This window comes from Leucopleurus acutus (genome assembly GCF_964270905.1).
Source record: "Leucopleurus acutus genome assembly, chromosome: 4".
In the NCBI taxonomy this organism is placed as follows: Eukaryota; Metazoa; Chordata; class Mammalia; order Artiodactyla; family Delphinidae; genus Leucopleurus; species Leucopleurus acutus.
The window spans coordinates 119,326,750-119,345,229 of record NC_139146.1 but is presented as its reverse complement, the minus strand read 5'-3'; the positions used below and the strand labels follow the sequence as shown (position 1 = coordinate 119,345,229).

At 44.3% G+C, this 18,480-nt stretch overlaps 1 protein-coding gene across 7 annotated transcripts in view; it reads left to right on the top strand.

Moving 5' to 3' along the window:
- The window catches only part of WDFY3 (WD repeat and FYVE domain containing 3), a 261,585-nt gene extending 243,459 nt beyond the window's left edge, over positions 1-18,126 (top strand). For all 7 annotated transcript variants that reach the window (XM_082838933.1, XM_082838932.1, XM_082838927.1 and 4 more), the window contains 10 exons: positions 118-265; positions 1,978-2,132; positions 3,062-3,220; positions 5,530-5,709; positions 8,490-8,672; positions 9,833-9,929; positions 12,197-12,520; positions 13,136-13,247; positions 13,698-13,895; positions 17,605-18,126. In XM_082838933.1, coding sequence (XP_082695059.1) covers positions 118-265; positions 1,978-2,132; positions 3,062-3,220; positions 5,530-5,709; positions 8,490-8,672; positions 9,833-9,929; positions 12,197-12,520; positions 13,136-13,247; positions 13,698-13,895; positions 17,605-17,728 — 1,680 coding nt within the window. In that variant the 3' untranslated portion in view covers positions 17,729-18,126. The remainder of the gene's footprint in view (positions 1-117; positions 266-1,977; positions 2,133-3,061; positions 3,221-5,529; positions 5,710-8,489; positions 8,673-9,832; positions 9,930-12,196; positions 12,521-13,135; positions 13,248-13,697; positions 13,896-17,604) is intronic.
- Positions 18,127-18,480: the final 354 nt, after the last annotated feature.

The window sequence follows — 18,480 nt, the reverse complement described above, 5'->3', positions numbered from 1 at the left end:
GTGATACCTAATGGTTGTTGTGAAGCTTAAGTGAAATAACAACAAAATACTTGGCATATAAAAGGGCTTAATAAATGTTAGCTTCAGTATAAAATGTGTCATTATCTCTCATACCAGTTATTTAAAAAACCTCATCCACCGAAGCGAGTCAGGAGTCGACTCAACGGAGACAATGCAGGGATCTTGGTCCCACCAGGATCTACCAGTGACAAGATCTTTTTTCATCATCTAGACAACTTGAGGCCTTCTCTAACACCTGTAAAAGGTAAAATGGCAGGAAATAAGCTTTTGATTCATGATTCTGTGGGAATATTTAATAATCCTAGTTTAGGAATAATAAATTTGCTTCTCAACAATAGCATAATTTGTAATAAGTGGTAAATCACCAAATACTTGTTAGATTCTCTTTTTCCTTTTCTGTTTTCTTCTTTGGGCCTATTGGATTTTGCATCAAAAAGAACCCAACAAGTTTCTCCTCTCTGGTAGGATAGTAAAAACTCTAATATACCAAACCTTATAGTTCAACTTTATATTCTACATGTAGAAAAACTTCTGTCATCTTCATTTACACACGTTCCACCAATTTAGAGCAGTAAGAAGACTACGCTTTTAATATGCCAACTAAAAGCCTCTGTCTTTTATCTAATGTTATCTTAAGTTATCTTAAATTACTTTTCCAAGTAGATTTTTTTTCCCTTGTGTAACCGAAAGTGGGGTCCAGCTGCTCGCCTCTCAAAAGCCAATAAAGAGGCAAGGTTGGTGGAAAGGGAAGTTTACTTTATTTTGGATGCCAGCAACTGTGGGGACCCGGAGGGGACTCCTGTCCAAAGGCAACCCCCCAACCCCGGCACTGACAACCAGTGGGCAAGAGCTTTTGTAGATGGAGGGAGGGGACTACATGCAGAAATAGCACAGTCAGCTCTGACAGTCATCTTGAAATTGCTTGTGCAGTGGTCTGACCAGCATCATCTTGATTGTTTTAAGTACAGTTAATCAGTTCAGTTCCAAGGTTGGTTTGTTCCCGTTTCCTTGGGGCCAGTTCTCAGAATTTTGGCAGCTTACGTCATGGCTACAGTCTGGTCATCGTGTAGTTAACTTCTTCCACTGGGTGTGGGTTTCAGTATCTACAAGACAGCTCACAGGACACGGCTCAGAACATTATCTAGAGCCCTTGAGGAGGAACTAAAGGTCCTTGACTATGCTTAATGACTAGACTATTATTATTTGGTTTCCTTTGACTGTTTTCCTTTGCTTCTGTATTTTCTCACTTCTCTGATTAAACTTATTCTTTGGCTAAAGTTTTTCCACAGACAAAAGGCAGGCAGAGGACATGGGGGGCAAGGACCACAGGGTTCTTCTCCGTTTCACTTAGAATGAAAAACTGGTTTACAGAGTCTTGAAGTTGTCACTTAAATCCAAAACTTGGAGCATCAAAGTCTGGTTAATTGGATTGGCTACAAGCTCTCTGCCATTTGTCTCATTCCAGAGACTCTGCCCCATGCCAGCTCCAGCCACTGCCCAGAGATGGTTGTGGAACACTGGTGTGGTCAGTCGGCAGAGTCCTCTGGCAGAGTCGGGCTTCTTGGGGAACGTCACAGCCTTCCTTCAAGAAGCTTCAGGCTGGGAGGTCCTGAAGGCCTAGGTTGATTGACGGTCTGTACAGCATTCTGGGGAGCATCCCACATCACTCTGGCAGTCCTGAAGATCAAGAAGGCGGGCCTGATGGCTGGGAACCAAACCCAAGCAAGTGTCCAGAAACAGGCAGACTGGAGACACCAGTCAGGGTCGATGTCCGCCCAGCAGGTCTGCAGAAGACTCAAAACCCGAGCCCTACTTACTTCTAAGGTCATTCTTTATTAATGTAGGTGTCAAGATGCTTCATTTGTATGAATATTTGAGATCCCTTTACCATCCCGTATGGGATAATGAAGTTAGTTTTCCCTGTCCTTGTTCTAATGTGTTGATTGTTTTTTATAGAACTCAAAGAGCCTGTGGGACAAATCGTCTGCACAGACAAAGGCATTCTTGCAGTAGAACAGAATAAGGTTCTCATCCCACCAACCTGGAACAAAACTTTTGCATGGGGCTACGCAGACCTCAGCTGCAGGCTAGGAACCTATGAGTCAGACAAGGTTTGCATTGTTTCTTGGCTCGCTCATTTAATGTTGCTCTTCCGTGGTCTGGATATCCTGCTTAAATGGGGATGGGGAGAGCTCAGGCCAAGGGCTTCTCAGCTGTTTCTCCACAGCCCAGAGGAAAGGAGAGCTTCACTGCATCAGATCAGGATAAAGGAGCTAGTGGACAAGTCATGTTTCCTGCAGAAAAGCCTCTCTTGGAAGGTTGTGTACTAGGGGCTAGCAATTTCCCCCCACTCAAAGAATTCCTCCAGGAGGTCCTAGCCAACCAGGTATTTAATATTTCTGCCAACCAGAAGAGCTTCCTTTTGAGTCACCATCCGGCCCTCTAATCATTTCACTACTCTTAAATGGCTGGCAGAATACCTGCCCCCCTTCCCCCAAGAAGCAGCAGCTACTGTTTTGAGTCCCATAAGCATCTCTTGGAGAGGCAGCATGTAGTGATCCTTTGGTGCCCTCTGTTTGCCCTTGACAGTCCTCTCCTGAACGCACGAGGGGCATAGTCTGTGCAAGTCAGTAACAGTTCTATTTAGTCACGCTCTCATGAACAGCAGCACTCATGCTTTCCTTTTACATTCTACCTGGCTCCAGCAGATGCATCCTTTCACCAGATCACCCCCTGCATCTCACAGAGCATCACACAATCTGAACGTCATTTTCGCAGACTGGAGAAACTGGAGACCCCCATTATGAGCAAAGTTCTTATTATGGTTTTTAACAGCAACTATAGTTGGGAGGCTGTAGGGAGGAGTTCAGAGTAGAGTTTCAGTGAAGTGTTGCTAAGCTGAAGCCAGCCCAGCACATGCGCAGCTATTTGCCTGGGGGGGACCTACATAGAGGTTCTCCTTTGCTTGGTATGCTCGTTCTGTCCCAGGAGTTTGTAGTGCTTAATGGCATGCGTGTCTCACATCTGTTCTATTTCACAGGTAGTGACAGTTTATGAATGTTTGTCAGAGTGGGCCCAGATTCTCTGTGCAATCTGCCCCAACCCCAAGCTGGTCATCACAGGTGGAACAAGCACAGTCGTGTGTGTGTGGGAGATGGGTGCCTCAAAAGAAAAGGCTAAGACCCTCACTCTCAAACAGGTAACAGTCCATCCCAGCTGTCCACACTCTAGAGAAACTGAAAACTGTCGTTAATTCCAAGGTGATTTAGACATAAATGGACAAAAGCAAACACTGTATGTTCTTTTGCTAGAAGTGGGTCTTAAAAAAAGGAAATGGGGCTTCCCTAGTGGTGCAGTAGTTGAGTCTGCCTGCCGATGCAGGGGACGCAGGTTCGTGCCCCGGTCCGGGAGGATCCCGCATGCCGCGGAGAGGCTGGGCCCGTGAGCCATGGCCACTGAGCCTGCGCGTCCGGAGCCTGTGCTCCACAACGGGAGAGGCCACAATGGTGAGAGGCCCGCATACTGCATAAATAAATAAATAATTAAAAAAGGAAATGAAATCAGAAGATACTATTTCTGAAAATGATCCAAGCTGTCCTTTTTAAAAATCTGAAGTAAGTTGTCTTTAGGTGATATTTTTTTAATATATTTAAGTAATATAAATGTTTCTCAGAAGTTATATGTAGGTTAAATTTTTGCAAACCAAGTTATATTTGCTATTGATTCATAATAACTTCTTTTGGATGATTTTCATTCATCTAGACCATTCAATCTTTGATTCTTTTGTTTTTCTGTTTCTTCATTTATCGTAATGCTTAAGAACCTGACAAACTCATGAATGTATTCAGAAGAAACACTGATGATATTATTAACAAGTATTTTTGATCACTTGTTATGTACTATTATAAATTTTTAATCAAAGCAAGAATCCTTTTATAATTAAGCCATCATCTTTTAATATTTGATATGTGAATTTACCATAAAGGTTTCTACTTATGTATGTATGTACGTATGTATGTATGTATGTATGGCTGCATTGGGTCTTTGCCACTGCACTCAGGCTTTCTCTAGTTGCATTGAGCGGGGGCTACTCTTTGTTGCGGTGTGTGGGCCTTTCACTGCGGTGGCCTCTCTTGTTGTGTAGCACGGGCCCTAGGTGCACGGGCCCTAGGTGCGCGGGCCTCAGTAGTTGTGGTGTGCGGGCCTCAGTAGTTGTGGTGCGAGGGCTCAGTAGTTGTGGCACGTGGGCTCAGTAGTTGTGGCACGTGGGCTCAGTAGTTGTGGCACGTGGGCTCTAGAGCGCAGGCTCAGTAGTTGTGGCACACGGGCTTAGCAGCTCTGCGGCATGTGGGATCTTCCCAGGCCAGGGCCCGAACCCGTGTGCCCTGCATTGACAGGCGGATTCCCAACCACTCTGCCACCAGGGAAGCCCCAAGCTTTCTTTTTTTTTTTTTGCGGTACGTGGGCCTGTGCATCTGGAGCCTGTGCTCCGCAGCGGGAGAGGCCACAACAGTGAGAGGCCTGCGTACCGCAAAAAAAGACAAAAAAGATTTAAAAAAAAAAAAAGGGAAGCCCATAAGAGACACGGTCTCGACGTGAACAGGTAAAAGGCTGACAGTGCAGTTTGCTGATCCAAACCCTCCTGCTTCCAGTGTTTTCAGTTTAGAAAATGGACTTCAAAGCTAGTGTGCCTGTAACCCCTCAGTAGAAAGTACTTCTTACTTAAAACAGCCTTCTGGCATTTGCTAAGTATACAGTAAGGGTGTCTGCATCACCAAAATTTTAAGCCAGCTCATTAAGTAAATAGTAAATACTCAGGAATTCGTAACAGTAATCTGAATCTTTTCCTTCAAAATGTTTATTTTCCCACGTTGCCATTTCCCTGGATCCTGTTTCTCTTCATATTCCAGCAAAAGAGAAGCTTTTATTATAGTTTGAAGAAGGGGTCCCTCTCAGGCACAGGAGATGTACAGGTGTCTCCAGTTCAGTAACAGACGCTCAGCAGACACATCAGGACTGCATTTTCCTGTATCTTTCTGGGACCACGTACTACACCCATGCACTAGGATTTTTAAAAATCCATCCAATTGTTGTTCCTTAGAATGGACTTAGAGGAGTTGATGGCACAAAAGAATAGATTCTGAGTTTAAATTCTGAATTTGGGGGCCATAATCGATACATCTCCATGTGTAAAAGGTATGAAGAAACCCCAGCTGGGTTGCAGTTGCCATTCTCCTTTCCTTCTAAGGTACTGGCCCGAGTCCAGGAGAGAAGTAATATAAAAATGGAGATTAGAGCCTCCAGAGTCCTCCAGACTTCTCCCTTCCCCCTGGTGGGATGAGGCAGGGACAGTGGTAAGAAGAGAATGAAGACCTTCCAGATACTGCTATGCAAGGCACCCCCTCCCAGTACGTGCACCTGTCAGCTCCCAGCGCGTCCGGCTCTCCTGGAGTCCCGTGAGGAGCACTGCCACTGTGGTCAGCCTGGTTTTGTCTGTTCTCCTTTTAGGCCTTACTTGGCCACACTGATACTGTCACCTGTGCCACCGCATCATTAGCCTATCACATCATCGTCAGCGGGTCCCGTGACCGAACCTGCATCATTTGGGATCTGAACAAACTGTCGTTCCTAACCCAGCTCCGAGGCCATCGGGCTCCCGTTTCTGCTCTCTGTATCAATGAATTAACAGTAAGTAGTAAATTGGCCACTTGGTTTATATGTAGGAAGACAAATAGCTCTGGCCTACATAAATAAAAAATGACTCTGTTTTCTAAGTTGATAGGCATGCATTTTATAAAAGCCACTTGTTTTAGATGTTGTTTGCAAAAGCGAATGGATATTAAAGTTTGTACCCCAGAGAGCAATTTTGTCTTCAAATCCAGTCACTGCAACATACTTTAAAGAGAAAGATTTATTACAAAATTAAACATTCTAGAATACGCTTTTTTTAAGGTGAGGAATTTGTGGGATTTGTCAAAATTGTTGAAGTTTTATGAAGTATACTCAAAGTAATTATTATATAAAGTGAAAAGAGTAACATTTGGGTACCCAAACAAGAGAAAAATTCTTGTAAAACTGTTTTCTAAACAGATTCCAAAGTTATCAAAGAAATTATCTTTTTTCAAAAATACAGTGAATCAGAAGAAAATAAATGCACTGGTGTAGAAACCCCCCATGCAGACTGAGCAGGGAGGGGAGGATAGTCATTGCAAGTCGTATTGGTAAACAGGGGATGCTAATGATAGGTTTTGAGAGACTGAGGTCTCTGTGTCCAAGGGACAGATGATCACATAGGCAGATCAGTCTTGCAAATCAACCAGCTCCCCCACAGCCTCATCACTTCTTAGCTCTAAATATCCATTCCAACTCTTCCCCTTAGCCCTGCCTGGGATCATCCTACATGACGCAGAGTAGTTCTAGCCATGTATCATCACCCACAGGCAGCTTTCCTTTTGAGGGAGGCTACATCTTTAATTTCTACCAGAAGATGCTAAGTACTATGCTTTTAGTCAGATACCTTGTAGTCACTCAAAGGAAAAGGGAAGTTAACTCAGTTCTAGTTAGTGGCACTTGGAATGTCTCATAATAATAAGAGTAATCAGAGTTGGGAATGAGTGGGAGCGTGTGGGGAAAAAGAGTCAAATTTGCTTCTGGTATATTTGAAAGGCTTAAAATGTCTTTAGAACAGCACCTTGGGTTGGTCCTACGAGTGCACGTAAGAGGTTTATGGAAATATCAGTGCAACAGAACCACTCTGATCCCCGCTGTGTTGCTCTGAGTCAAATGCTTAATTGTACTATTTCAAGCACTCTGTTTTGGGGTTGTTCTTAACTCAAATGCTGACAATTTTATTTATCGTTAGTTGTTATTTGAGCCAGCATACACCCATTGGATTGCAGTAGTTGCTGCGGACACTATGGATGTGTTTGATTTTTCCCTTTTAAGATGCTTTTGTAATCTCTTCATAACTCATGAAAAGATTTCGGTTTGTTATGTTTTTTCAGCCATTGTCAAGCCTACTTTACTTCATTCTGCACTTTGGGCATAAGCTACATTGCAGCTGCCCTTGATTCTTCTTACTCTCAGCCTTCATAAGCACAGGGTTTGCTCTAATGGAGGCACCCTGGAGTAATTGCAGAAGGTCTTGCATAGTGCACCGTGGAGTGGCTCTCTCCTGTCTCCTGCAGAGACTGAGGCCATTGATTAAAATTCAGCTGCTGACACGCATTGTCAGAGGTGGTTCAGGGCTGATACAGAGGTAGACACAGCAGTGCTTTGCTAAGTATTATTTTTGTTTGGGTTTTGGTTTGCTTCTTGCCACCTTGGTAGACTAAGGGCAGAGGGAGGAGGGGGGTGGGGTGGGGGCGGGGGGAGAAAACAGTAGCAAGACCAGCACAGACAGTGGTTTGGAAAAGCCCCAGGCCGCCTTATCATGCCACCCCTGCCTCCCCTTTACCTTCTTTCTTGTGTTAGCACTGCTGTTCAGTGTCTAACTTCCCTCTGCTTTTGATGACCATCTGCCAATTTCTGTAGGTTCTCATGTGCCTACTACATGTACTGAAACTCACCGAATCATTTCTGAAGTCACTACCTAGCATCAGGCCAGTCAGGCTGTCTCAGGGGTAAGGGAGGCCGCATGAGATGGTGAATAAGTTTTGGGATGTCTAAAGGGTCCACCACACTAACTGACACAGAGTAGATGCTTCAGGAAGTGTCTTATTTCCTTTAACAGTAGTGGATAGTATTCTCACCAGGTTGTATTCCCCCCAACCTGGTAGAATTTGAAGGAAAAGGTTAGTTTTTTTCCCATCTTTAGAACTCATGAAAACCTGAGCTATCAGCTGAGAGGGTTCTTAGGGTTTATTCAGTTTGCCAAGAAATGACCTATATACTAGTTTTCTTCTTTTTTTCCTCATTCCCCCACTCTTATTGTGAATAACAAATTTTTTAATAGGGTGTTACGGTGTTACCAGGATTTCATCTTTGCACTTATTGGAGAGAGTTACAGCTGTACATGGACTGACAGATTTCTCTTCTACCCTATGGTTTTGGTGATTTGGCTCATTTGATAAAACTAAGTGGATTCCTACCTCTCAGTGGAAGGTATAAATAGATTTTGTAAATACCGGGAGGAAAAAGAGCAGTTCATCAACCCTCAGATTAGGTAGCTTTGACTTGGAATGAAGCGGGGCTCAGCACTGCGTCGGGGCATAGGCTGGGAGCGTGGAAGGGCTCCTGCCCCATCTCCACGCGAGATCACCTCAGCCGCAGCCTCCATGCAACCTTAGATTCTTAAAGAGGCCTCTGTTTTTTAAGTCAGCAAGCGCTGGATTCCTGTCTACCTCAGAAATTCCCCAGTCACTAGTCAGAGGACTGAGAGGGTTCCAAAGAGCAAAGCCAAGGATTCAGTTTGCTTCTGAAATTAGAATGTAATCTGGAGTGAGTGAAGTTTCTCTTCACCTTCTCAGGGGGACATTGTGTCCTGCGCTGGCACGTACATCCATGTGTGGAGCATCAATGGGAACCCTGTCGTGAGTGTGAACACATTCACAGGCAGGAGCCAGCAGATCATCTGCTGCTGCGTGTCAGAGATGAACGAGTGGGACACACAGAATGTCATAGTCACAGGACACTCAGACGGTGTGGTCCGGGTAAGTCGGCCGTGAGGAAACGCATTAGAGTATTTGCTGCTGTGGTTCACCTGAAACTTCTGAAGCTGTCCACAGTTGAAGGACACCTGGAGGTTGTCGTATTGCTCAGCAAACTCTCACTCAGATGCAAAGAAACATTGTCCATTGGGTTATCAGACGCAGAGAACATCAGTGACTCAGCTTCTTTTCTTCCCATTAAGTAGATCTATTAGTGCCGCTAACCACTTGACAGCTTGACACAAGCAGATCACTTAAACACGATTTCCATGTCACCTCGGGATTGCTAAAAATGTCACTTGCATAAGTATTGGCTTTTTAGCTTGTCAAACGGCTTCTTAGGGAAAACGGGGACTGTGTCTCCTCTACAGAGAATCACTGAGCTAGAAAATGCTTCCAGGGGCCTCAGGTCATCCATTCATTCCCTGTCTAGGATCCTGTATGATTTCACCTGAATCCTAGATACTTTATCCTTTTCTTAGTTTTCATGCCTTGGGCCTCTACCGAAAATGAAATCCACAGAGTATTTACCTTTGTAGCCTGTTCTAATATTTGGGTTTTTCTCTCGGGAGATTTTTCTTTGTGTCTTTCTTCATTAATTGCACTCTATAAAAGCAGAGAGCAGCTGGCTGCTGCCCTTGTAATCACAGTCACATGCTGAGCAACGATGAGGCCATCGGCCAATCCCACGCCACACCCTGCACCTCAGACAGCAGGCACACCCTAAAGTCTGCAGAGCAGCATTCCACATTACCCCATCTGTGGGGCATCGTGAAGAGCTCCGTAGCCAAATATGTCTGGGGATCCTGCTTCCTGTATGCCTTCTTGGAGATCTAGAGTATATGTTAGTATATGCAAGGTTCTTTGTCAGAACGAAAGACGTGTACTTAGTTGAACTATGTTTTTGAAATCTCTTTGACCCCAGTCCTTTTCTGTCGACCATGAAACACCCACTCATATCTCATGGAACACGGTTTGGGGAGAACTGTTTATTTGTAAGCAGTCCCTGCCACATTTTTCAAGATACAGGGAAATTAACTATACACAATAATAGGAATTAAGTTATCTGTTTAACCCTGCGAACCAATCTTCATCCAGTAACTGGTAAATTGTTTCTGTAATCAGTTCAACTGTTTTTCATTTCCATACTTACTTAAATTCAGTTTTGGAGAATGGAATTTTTGCAAGTTCCTGAAACACCAGCTCCTGAGACTGTTGAAGTCCTAGAAATGCAGGAAGACTGTCCAGAAGCACAAATAGGTATTTAATACTTTCTAAAAAGTTTTTCAATAGTTTTCATGTTTCTTTTTTTTTAAGTCATTATGCGTAAACTTACATCAACCAAGATAAGCAAGAGCCTGAGGCTGGGCGTTGCTGTCAGAAGCAGGATCACTGCCTAGTAAGCCAGCTGAGCAGGCATGCAAAGTTCTGTGTGGTTCACCAGGCAGCAACCCTTGTGGTAGTGTCTTTGTGGTCGGCTTCCACATCCCGTAATAAATACAGTTACAAGCTTCCTGGAATACCAGAGGCTTGGGCTTTCAGTTCTGAAAAATACAAAGCAGATCCAGAGGGCGCAGTGTTGGATGAGTCAGAGGGCCACACCTCAGTCCCACATCTGTCTCACCCTTCACTTGAACAGCTCCCTATGAGTGACAGGGCAGTATCGTGTTTGTAAACTATTCACAGAGGCAGACCAGGGTCCACGCCCTGGACCTGCTCAAGAAGAACATTCATCAAACAGAAGCTTGGTGATCTGTATTCTCCTATCTGTTATTTGTGAAGCACTTTAAAATTTTCCTGTGAAATATAAAGATAGATTATATTTATGCAGAATGTTTGGAAACAATGCCAGAGAATCAGGCTAAGATGTGCTTTGGGTTACTGAGTTCCAGAGAAGTTACCCCTCATCAATTTAGAACAGTTGGTGTAAGACACTTCATAGAAAGGAACAGGATTTTTTTTTTTTAAGTTCAACCTCTAAATCGTCTCTCCATGGTTAATTTTTGTACACTGGGAATTCAGCGTGAATTTGACAATGTGAGGGAGTTGTTAAGGAAAAAGGCTCATTATCAGAGAGACACAAATCCCCTGCCCTTGTAAGCTGAAAGTAGTCTTTACTTTCTTTGCCAGAACCGGTGGACAGAACATTTTAAAGCTTGTATTACTTTAATGCATGTAAATTTCCATAGTCAAATGTAGCTCCACTGAGAAAGTCATCTGGGCATTTGGGGACCTAAAAATTCAGTTCAATTCAGTTAGTATTTGGGGGTTAATAGCTATTGTGTGTCAGACATTGGATTGTGTGGTCCAGTGAGAAGTGGGTCCCTTCCCTTCCTTTTAACAAAGCGTGTTAAGTAGATAACAGCGAAAGATGAATAAGAGAGATAGAAGAAGGGGTTGGATTTGGGGAGGAGAGACATTTGTATGTCTTCGTCTTCCTTATGTTTCACACTGTGGACGAAGTTTGGCAGAAGCGGCAGAGGGGAGAGCAGCCCACAGGAAGGAATGACTTGGGACAGTGTCGAAGTGGTGGGACTTGAGGACAGTGGCCTGGGTGAAAGGGAAGATAAGCTAATGGTTCTCTGGAAATCAAAGCTGCTTCAAAGACTGCTGTTTGAAGACTTTCATGATTATAAGCCAAATTAAGTATTTGTCTTGCTAAAAAATATTTGTAGTGGGCTGGTGCTTGCTCACTTGTTCTTGCTCTCCTTTTTTCCAGTTACATATATTTATTTCCCATAAATTTTCCCTGCAGTAGACTTTACTGCAAGGGAATTGAGATGAAGAAATGCACAGTAACAATGGAAAGAGGAGGAAGAACAAAACTCTAAATTAAAGCTTACATCCACAGTTCGTTCATCTATGTTGTCATTTATATTGACTGCTGTATGGAAGGCACTGTGCTTGGGACCCCTTCTCTCCAACTGACCACTGTGTTGTAGAAAGAATGACGGAAAGTAATAGTTTGGGGTGAAAATTTTAAATATGTGAGAGCCATACAGCTGTTAAAGGAGTCCAGAAGAGAGAGTTACTTTCTGTTGCAGGAACCAGGTAAGATTTTAGAGAAAGAAGTATTTAAGCTGTGCTTTCAAAGATAGGTAACATCGGAACACACAGAGATTGGGAAGGTGAGTCTAGGTAGGGCCAACCCGAGTGTGCAAAATTAGCTCTACAGAGGAGCAGCCAGGCTGCGTGGAGAGCAGAGTTGGCACCATCCAGCTGAACTGTGGTAGAAATGTGAGGCAGGTAGTGAGAATCCACAAAGGCAGGTTTGGGCCAGATTGTGAAAGAATGAATGCCAAGCTAAGGATTTTGGCCAGAAGCATTCTGTGAACTCCGGAATTCTACCGTTTTGATATCTGTGCCTAGCTGGAAATTCTGGCAATTTATTTTCTCTTACTGTAATATTGAGCTTAAAATAGTATGTCTCTTGTGTCTTAACTAGTAGAGGAAAAATACCAACGGGACAACGCTGGGTCTAACTCTAATGTGTGTGTGTTCTCTAATTCTCCCACCGCAATACCCAGGGCCAGAAGCCCAGGAAGAGGACAGCAGCGACTCCGAAGCAGATGAGCAGAGCGTCATCCAGGACCCCGGGGACACTCCCAGCCAGCCCAGCAGCACCAGCCACAGGCCCCGGGCGGCCTCCTGCCGAGCCACAGCCACCTGGTGTAATGACAGTGGCTCCGATGACTCCAGGCGCTGGTCCGACCAGCTCAGCCTCGATGAGAAAGACGGCTTCGTATTTGTGAACTATTCAGAGGGCCAGACCAGACCTCACCTGCAGGCTCCCCTTAGTCACCCCCACCCCAATCCCGCTGAAGCACGGAATTTCAGCAGATTGAAGCCCGGTAACTTGAAGCCTGGTGTCTGTTTCTCACCTCTTGTGGGTGGCGCGAGGGTTGGTGGACGGAGGCAGTGAGCTGTAGCTCTCCCTTGCCCCATTCCTGTGACAAAGACCCCCCACAAAGAGGGCCTCAAGTTTCTTCTTGTGTAAGGCAGACTTAAAGGCCCTTGGGCATTCTCTCCTACCATGGTGTTTGCAATACGTTGGGCATTTTTTAAAGAATAACACCTCAGACCAAAACTTAGTTCATTCACAGATTATGAAAGCCTTTGAAAATGGGCAAGCTGTTGATTATAGATAAATAGATAAAATTGTATTCACGGGTAACTTTGCCTATGATAGAGTTGGGGCAGGGTCCTCAACCGGAGAAATTGTGTCTTCTTGCACTGAGGATTTCCCCTTCTCCGTGTGTGTCTTTGTGAAGGCCTGAACTGGTCCATGGTCAGTGTCAAGCCAGACTTCTGTGCCTCTAACTGAGGCAGCAGCTGCAAAGAACAGAGAGGCTGCCGGAGCTGTGTGTTGCAGCACCCTGACGTTTGAGGGCAGCGGGTTAGGGTGCACCTAACAAACGCTGGCTCCCCTCACTTTGTCAGTCACACGTCGCACTTTTCCACCCCAGGGTACCGGTGGGAACGGCAGCTGGTGTTCAGGAGTAAGCTGACTATGCACACGGCCTTTGACCGGAAGGACAACGCACACCCGGCCGAGATCACTGCCCTGGGCGTCTCCAAGTAAGTGTCCAAGCTCTTCCGGCCACTCTTCCCCACGGGACCATTTGCTCAGCCTGGGCGCACACACTCAGGCAGTCTCTGGGAGCACAGGTTTCATCTGCATCATCATGTGTGGCTCCAACAGACGAATCAGAAGAAGAAACCTGCCGGTGTGTGGATTTCACTTCCGAATGTCAAAAACCAAAAAGCTTTGCCTTCAAAAAAAAATAAAACAAAAACGAAAACTTCACCTTCTGTGTTCTTCAAAGGTACGCCACGGTTCGATTCCAGGGGAGCTGAAACGGAAGCGTACATTCGGGCTCAGTCCCATTTTTGTCCCTTTGCACCCACGACCCCCTCCCCAGCGCACACGCCCCCTGGGAACTGGCGTCACCGGAAGCTCTCCGGCCGCATGGCGGGGCCGGGGGCCGGGGCCTTCCATGCGGTGACTCTGCGTCGTGTCTCCTGCAGGGACCACAGTAGGATCCTCGTGGGCGATAGTCGAGGCCGGGTTTTCAGCTGGTCTGTGAGTGACCAGCCGGGCCGTTCCGCCGCTGACCACTGGGTGAAGGACGAAGGAGGGGACAGCTGTTCGGGCTGCTCCGTGCGGTTTTCTCTCACGGAAAGACGGCACCATTGCAGGAACTGCGGTCAGCTCTTCTGCCAGAAGTAAGATGAGATACAAGCTTCCTGGGTGTCTGTGGGTTAAGCTCTGAGGATGTGCGTTATGCCCATATGCTGTGTCTGTCTAAACCAGCCTTCACTTCCTCCTTGTTCTTTTTTACTGCCATTGTGAAATATTTGTCACATTGGAAAATACAGAGATAATCATCACAAACACATGGCCACCCGTGACTCAGGCTGGGAAGGTGCTAACATTTGATCACATTTGCATATAAAACAGTACAGATTCATTTTAGGTCCTCTCTTCACCCTCACCCATCACACCCTCTTCTCCATGTGTTTTTACTTTGAGTGCATACGTTGTGTTCATAGATAACACTATATTATTGTTTATTGTGTTTTCAGTTTTACATAAATGTAGCATACTGTCTGTACCCCTCCGTAACTTATTTTTTTTTTTACTCAACATTGTTTTTGAAATTCATTCACATAAATAACTATTACTCTAATAATTTCATCTTAACTGCTGTCATATTTTCTTGTATGAATATATCAGTATTTATCTCCTTCCCTTTTGATGGACTGTTAAAGGATTTTCTTTCATTTTATCAGTACTACAAACAATGCTGCAGTGCACACCCGTATAAATGCCCTCTTAATACACAAGCCAGAGTTTCCCTAGAGGAGATACCACAGAACGGACTTGAAGATGGTAGACATACTCGTGAGCTTAACTAGTTATTCAAAATACTCTCCAGAACAGTAGTGCTAGTTTACTCCACCGCCAGCAGGATGTGCAAATTCTCCCTGTTCTTATTCACACCTGGTATTGCCAAACTTTTCCACTTTTGCCAATCTGATAGCCAGTAGTGCTTTGTTGTTTTAACTTGCAGTGCTTCTGAGGTTGAACATCTTTTCATATGCTTATTGCCAGTTTGAGTTTCCTCTTGGGTAACTTGGCCCAGTTTCCTTTTGCGTTTGCTCTTCGATTTTTTTCCCCCTACTTGAGGAGTTGTTTTATGTATTCTGGGCTCTAATCCTTTGTCTTTCACATGTCTTGCAGATACCTTCTGCCAGTCTGTGGCTTGTGTTTTAACTTTATGTATGTTTTTTCTGTCACACAAGTTTTTAATTTTGATGTAGTAGCATGTATTGCTTTTTATGACTTTTGCTGTTTTTTGGTCTTAAAAAATCTTTCCCTGTCCTGTGGTCATAAAGATAGCCTTATTTATTTTCTTTTAAAAGTTTCAAAGTTTTGTTTTTCTTTTTTCTTTTTTTTTGACTAATATGTGCAAAGCACCTGGTATTTATTTTTATTTTTTTATTATTATTTTTTTAATTTATTCTTGGCTGTATTGGGTCTTCGTTGCTATGCACGGGCTTTCTGTAGTTGTGGCAAGCTGGGGCTACTCTTTGTTGCGGTTCGCGGGCTTCTAATTGCGGTGGCTTCTTTTGTTGCAGAGCACCGGCTCGAGGCACGCAGGGTTCAGTAGTTGTGGCACTCGGGCTGCTCAGTAGTTGTGGCTCTCGGGCGCTAGAGCACAGGCTCAGTAGTTGTGGCGCACACTGGCTTAGTTGCCCTACAGCATGTGGGATCTTCCCGGACCAGGGCTCGAACCCATGTCCCCCGCATTGGCAGGCAGATCCTTAACCACTGCGCCACCAGGGAAGTCCTCAAAGTTTTGTTTTTCATGTTGAGGTCTTTAGGTCCAAATCCATTTGGAATTTATTTGAGAGTATGACATGGGGTGGGGATCACTTATATTTCCCCAGTATGAAGAGTCAGCTGTCCCATCACCATTGATTTGGATACCTTCTCTGTTATACCCTGGGGTCCCACATATGCATGTACAGTCCTTTCCATGGCAGACAACAGAAAAGATCCCATGGGCAGTACCCTCTAATGCTTATATTGCCTTACTAGAGAGATGCTTTCACAGAAAACGCAAATTATATCATTGCTTCTGAGTTAGTTATTGAGGGGCATTGGCTTATTGGAAAGGGGGTGGCCTTGGGTTTACACTGACAAATGCTCCCTGGGCTGCTGTCCATTGTGCCATCTCAGGCACGTTACTAACCTCTCTGAGCTTCAGTTTCTTCATCTGTAAAATGTGGATAATTACACCTGCCCAATAGAGGTGTTGAGAGAATTAAATGAAATCGTGTATGAGTTTTGTAAAGCACCAGGTGCAAAGTCTGGTGATATAGGTGTTCAGTAAGAAGTGTTATTATAATTATTAATTTTTTTCAGACTAATGTCTTCCTTTTCTCCTGGGAAGTCTTATTCAAGATGAAGCAGCAGAATGTTGCTGCCAGCCGTTTCTTATAGGAATTTCTATGAGGCTGGCAGAGGATTCTGTCTTGCGGTCCTGTGCTTTGAGACACCCACTCTGTAAAGCCTAGTGATCTGATAATTTCTTTTTTTTTTTTATGTTTATTTAGTTAGTTAGTTATTTGATTGCACCAGGTCTTAATTGTGGCAAGCAGGCTCCTTAGTTGCAGCACGTGGGCTCCTTAGTTGCAGCTCACCACCTCCTTAGTTGTGGCATGCAAGCTCCTAGTTGCAGCATGCATATGGGATCTAGTTCCCTGACCAGGGATTGAACCAGGGCCCCCTGCTTCGGGAGCACAGAGTCTTAACCACTGTGCCACCAGGGAAGTCCCCAATCTAATAATTTCTGATAGTCAGCACCTCCATTTGCATGCTGGCACACATCTGTTCTTTATAGAGTTTAATTTGTAAAGTACTGTTTAAATGTAGGTAATTCTTTAAATTAGCTATTGCTCTCAAATGTGGGAGGGAGGCTTTATTTGAAAAACAAACCAAACAAGTGATTGATTATGACAGAGCAGGCACAGAAGGAATGCTGTCCAGGAGGGCGTAGCTCTACCGTGATCTTTGTGCCCTTCTGTTGCTGAGGGAGCTTGCCAGCCTTCATTCTTGAGGGTCTCCTCAAAGTCCAGTTCTTTAAACCCCCTAGGCTGCTTGCACTTCATGTATTCTCTGGCTACTTTTACTGGTCTAATGGAAGAAATAAAACTGTTTCAGTCTTATGAAGAGCCAAGGTCAAAGTGATGAAGTGCCACACCCAAGGTCATACCCTGCCTTAGGCTGGGAATAGGAGTGCTTTCTATGAAGGACTCTGACATCGCTAAGTATAGTCCACTTCAGGGAATTCTGTCAAGATAAACAGAAAATGAGAAAATTTGGGCCAGACAGAAAAGCCAAACTACCTGTTTAAGAAATGACTGAGGAGTGAACCAAAGTGTTTAAAAGCCCAAAGGAAGTTGATAGTGACCAAAGTGTCTTTTGAAATGGGTGGTAAGTCCTCTCTTGCCAAGAGAAAAAAGGCTCCAAGTAAAGACATTGGCATACTGCCCAAGTTTATAGGGCATGAGGAAGAATGCATTTCCATCCTGCACAGGAAGAGTAGCCTCATAGATGTTCACTTCCTTGGCTTCATCCTGTAGAAAAATTTTTTTTTTTTTTTAAATTCTCTGCAGTCAAATAAATGGCTTGCCTTGGTTTAATGTTACTTTTTTTCATAGAATGACACAAATAATACAGCACTCATTTTGGTCCTTGGTCAAACCACATGACCCAAACCAGTATGGCTCTGGGCATTCTTCTGGCCCCGTGCAGTCTTGGGTGTTATACCGCAAGCTGTCCATTCAGATTTTAAATTCGTGTTTCTGAGCCCAGTGATCAAACATGGAGAAGACCCATAACTACCTCATTTTGCCTTTCCTTTAGGTGCAGCCGATTTCAGTCAGAAATCAAACGCTTGAAAATCTCATCCCCGGTACGTGTTTGTCAGAACTGTTATTACAATTTACAGCATGAGAGAGGTTCAGAAGATGGGCCTCGAAATTGCTGAAGATTCAACAAGCCGATTGGAGACCACGGTCTGTAGACCCCCTTCCCTATTCCCCTGTCACAACTCGCAGCTCGGAAGGCATCAAAACAGTCTCCGTTTACACATCTCTTCATACCACGTGTTTGAAGTGTGGGATTCAAAGGGAACATTGAATAAACGGGTGTAGAGTACAGTCATGGGGCAGACACTATTCAGGTGAACAGCACAAGAAGAATACAAGGTGGTTCCTAGGAGCAACATTTCAATATCCGATTCTCCCTTAACAATAGCTGTCTCCAAGAGAAAATCCTCATGTATTAACTGCCCTTTTCTTGCGTCTCATTTTTGTAGAGCTCCTCATCCTTATTTGGAAAAACCAACGACTACAAAAAAAAAAAAAAAAAAAGGCTTTTAGAAAATAGTTGTAAATCTGACTTCTTTGCAAGTAACTGTGTATATTGTAAATAGGTACAAAGGCCTTTTTTCTAAATAAGGACTTAACTGCCTGTAACATGAGACTTCAAACTAAACCACTAACTCAATGAAATACGTATGGTTTGTCTGACATTGCTTACCAATTAATTATAAATATGTTTTATTTTTTAATCCTCAAAGACGTTATCTGTGGTCTTTCCGCCCCCCCCCCTTTCAAACCCAGCCCATGTGCCTGATGTCATTTCTTTCAAGTTGCCCGCAGTATCTCCACTTAACCTAAGCTAGTAACCAAAACAGTGTCATGTGGACCTTCTTTAGGAAACAGTGTGGGAGAATAA